Genomic DNA, 4,005 nt, shown 5'->3' on the forward strand with positions numbered 1-4,005 from the left:
GGCCATCGTGCTTGATAAAGCAGAGGGAAGTGGAAAAGAGGAAGGCCTTCAACGAGATGGATGGACGCAGTGGCTCAACAATGGACTCCAGCACAGGAACAATTGCAAAGATGGCTCAGGGTTTTGAGTCAGAACCAACTCCATAGCACTGAACAACAACAGCAACAACAACAAGTGGAGAGAAACATAGTTGAAATGTTTATATCATGCTACTTCCATTAGAAATCAAATGTTGCAGGGTAAAAGAAAGGATAAATAAAAACCAAAATAACTCAATAAATAATCTGTAATAGTCAATTTAAAAGTATCAGTGTTAGGTCTTGACTGATCTTTTTTCTTACAGCATACATTTTGTACATTAGCAACAAGAATGCCCTAAAAGTAATGATAAACTAATAAAAATGAGTATTAAGCTAATCGTCTAAGAGTGAGCATCCACATTGTAGCCTCTCACTACCATTTCCAGATGAAGAAAACAAGGCTATTTGAAAAATTGCCTGATTCTCACTCAAAAAGGGAAATGAAAGAGATAAGCTTGTGTAGTCTTCTCGAGCCTAAGAAAGCAAGATTCTGAGGACCACGTCTAAAGGACGTACATCAACTTTGAAGAGGCTCTCATTGACCACAGAAGAAATAATTTTCAGAATGAAAACACACCAAAATGGGTAGAAACACATTAGATACATAAAAACCCAGGAGTTCCTAGTAGTCCTAAAAAATATCAAAACTTCATTAGTCTTTTGAAGTTGCTCTAGCGCCATTCTGAATACTCAACCAGCCACATTCAGAATGTGAACATACTGAAGAACAAATAACTTAGTTTCGTCATACAATAAATCACTACGAAAACCTACAGAGAAACAAATAATACAAACAAACTTGAAGATAGGGGAGTAGTAATAGACTGAAAGAAAATAAAGAAATATGTCAATCCAATTTAGTATATAGATATACTCATATTTTGGTTCCTTATATTACCAAAATATATTTCATAGTGTGGAGAAAATGAGCATGTTTTGGATAAGGATTCAAAATAAATTTATACTAATAATTAATATGGTTAATGTTGTGATGCTGTTACTTTCAAATAATGTTACTGTTATTTTTAAAATATACCAAAATATAAATAACTGGAGGTGGGTGTGAACAGTGAGTGAGCAATAATAGTGGTATGGTGATGATTGTTGAGATAATATTAAATAGATAACATACACACATAAGTCATTTTATCATTGACAGAAGCATTTTGATGATAAGGCAAGTACCTAAAATAACACTTCTGCTATTTTTTTAAAGCCCTCTAGACATGTCAGTTATATAACTTCTTAAATGAGCTTCATTACTGAGATTTGTTAATTTTCAAATATTCATTGAGTAGCCCGTTATCATGCCATTACTTGCTTGATGAACTAGCAGACATGATTTCTATTCTGATGAAACTTAATTACATGAGATTTTAATTTATGTTCCTCATTTTTATATTTACTAGTTAATAAATTAATTTCTGCAGTTACTAGTCATCAGTTACTACTGAACACTTACTATATGCCAGTCACTTTTCAGATTATGAAGAAAAGAGTTGAATGAGCCCTATGAAACCCCATAACTCATGAAGAATGATGGGTTTTCCTATTTCTCAGCATCCACCGTTACTTAGCTTACCCTCAGACATACCCAATTTCTAATTGTCCTGACTATGAAAGTCTTCTCTTAGATAGTTCCATATTTTACGTACTACTCTTCTTGAAACATCCACTAAATCACAGTAATAAATCTGTAACCATTAATTGTTTTCTTTTCATATATTTTAGTGCATTTGTTAATTTAGGTGTGGGATTTCCTGATCGTCAATGATTTTAACAAATGTACAGAGAAAATCGTAGGGTTCTGTGTATGTGTGTGTATTCAATTTTTTGTTTCTGTGTTTGTTTTTGGTTTTCTTACCAACAAAATAAATCCTGGGTTATTGTTAAACTCCCAATACTTGAAGGAAGAGAGACAGAAGAGGAAGGAGGGAAGAATATTCTGATTGCATTGCAGGATGCAGGAATATGAAAGTTCTTCCATGACGTTTCATTTAAAAATATATATCAGGAGCAAAGAGAATAATATGAGAACATAGAAAGGATGCCTATGTCTAAACTTGGGGACGTAGCTGGAAAGAAATGAGGAGGAATAGCCCAGCATGCCTCACTCACATGGGGTTCTACTGGTTGTGAAAGGGTTTGAAACGTTTGCGGAAGGAAAAAGAAGCTCTTTTGGTAAGATAGGAACTCTTTTGCAAGGCAAACACAACTTGAGTAAGGCATGTTAGTGAAACAACCATTTCAAACAAGGTTTGGGACTGGGGAAGGGGAAGCTCTAGTGTTCCCCTTTCACCTATCTCATATAGAGAATGAAAACACCCCCAAATTTAAATCTACTCTCTCTGTTGACATCCAAGTAAATTCTATATGTGGACTTGCCAGAATGGCAAGCATTAAGGCTCCTTTTGCAAATCTTTAGGAAAAGAAAAAAACCTAGCAGAGAGAAAAGGGATTATGAATCAGAACTGAACTCTACAAACTCTATAAGCACTGCCCCATAAAAACAGGACAGCGGCAAAGGTAGAAAGGGAGAAGGCAGAACACTAGGGGATATCGTGGCAATCAGATTTGCTTCAGGCTTTTCTTTTGTTTTAAGTTTCCTCCCTGCCAGCTATTCTGTAAATAGCTGCTTAGAAGTAGTTCTAACCTTTTGTTTTCCTATCCTCTCATTTTCAGCTACAATTATTAAAGTTATATTAATATAAATCATATTTATAAAAAATTAAATTTATATTACGATTATTAAATTTAAGTGTCTTTTGAAATGTCATCCATGCCAAACAATATAATTAGTATAGCAAAATCCAAAGGATTTTTTTAAAAGTTTATTTTGGCTTTAAGAGATCAAGAAAGTGAGAAATTGTCTTATATGAGCCTGGGACTAAAATACAACCCTCTAAGCTACTTGTATGTAGCAGACATGGTTTCTATTTACCTAGGCTTCTATACATAAGGTTGTATTTATAGATATTTTTCTTTAAATGTCACTTCCATCTTATTTTTGACAGAGAAATTGTGAAACAAGTTGTTCTAAAGATCAGTTTCAGTGCTCCAATGGTCAGTGTATACCCATAAAATGGAAATGTGATGGTCATGAAGACTGTAAATATGGCGATGATGAGAAAAACTGTGATCCAGGTAAGAAACTGAAGTGATATTTAATTGCTGACATTGTTACTTGGCAGTGTATAAACAATTATGCCAGAAAAAAAACAGTATAAAATGCATGAATATATTATGTTTTTGAGAAATAAAACCAGATGTTCATTATGTAGTTTGTTATTCTTATATATATTTTTAAACCATTTTGGCAGGTAAGATCTTTACTTATGCAAGTAACTACGCATTATGCTCCAAACATTGATTTTCTGGGATCTATAGCTTTTCACACCATTTGGAATTATTTTCCCAAGACAGCAAAATAAAATATGTTCAAATTGTATGTGTAATTAAGTCAGGTTTTCAGTTCTAGAAATTAAATTTATGGAACAGAAATGTAGTTTCAAAGTGATACCAGAGGAAAACAAGCAGCAGTGTATTGCTTTATGTATATCTTGGACCAAGATAACAATAAAATTAAGAAAAAAAATCCAGAGTACAGAAAAAATAAAGAGCCCTGATGTATGTTTTCTTATTGCTTTATATTGTTGTTGTGTGTCGTTGAGTTGATTTTGACTTATGAGTATTGTGGTACAGAAGTTAAATACTAGGCTGCTAACCACAAATTCAGAGCTTTGAACTCAACAGTCTCTGTACAAGGGAAAAGACATGGGCCATATGCTTCTGTCAAGACTTCAGCCTATGTAGCTCCATAGAACAGTTCTATGCTGTGCTGTAAGGTAGCTGTGATCGGAGACTATTCCTTTATCTATGACTATAAATCTGCTCGCTGAAATACTTAATTTTATACTGACATATT

General features: G+C 33.6%; 1 protein-coding gene across 1 annotated transcript in view; it reads left to right on the forward strand.

Annotated features, from left to right (window-relative positions):
- The window catches only part of LRP1B (LDL receptor related protein 1B), a 1,686,774-nt gene that overhangs the window by 1,524,643 nt on the left and 158,126 nt on the right, over positions 1-4,005 (forward strand). The window contains exon 65 of the mRNA XM_045298375.1: positions 3,095-3,224. Within this exon, the coding sequence (XP_045154310.1) occupies positions 3,095-3,224 (130 nt within the window). The remainder of the gene's footprint in view (positions 1-3,094; positions 3,225-4,005) is intronic.

This window comes from Echinops telfairi, unplaced genomic scaffold, assembly GCF_000313985.2.
Source record: "Echinops telfairi isolate 266 unplaced genomic scaffold, ASM31398v2 ScPeMD7_4;HRSCAF=17, whole genome shotgun sequence".
In the NCBI taxonomy this organism is placed as follows: Eukaryota; Metazoa; Chordata; class Mammalia; order Afrosoricida; family Tenrecidae; genus Echinops; species Echinops telfairi.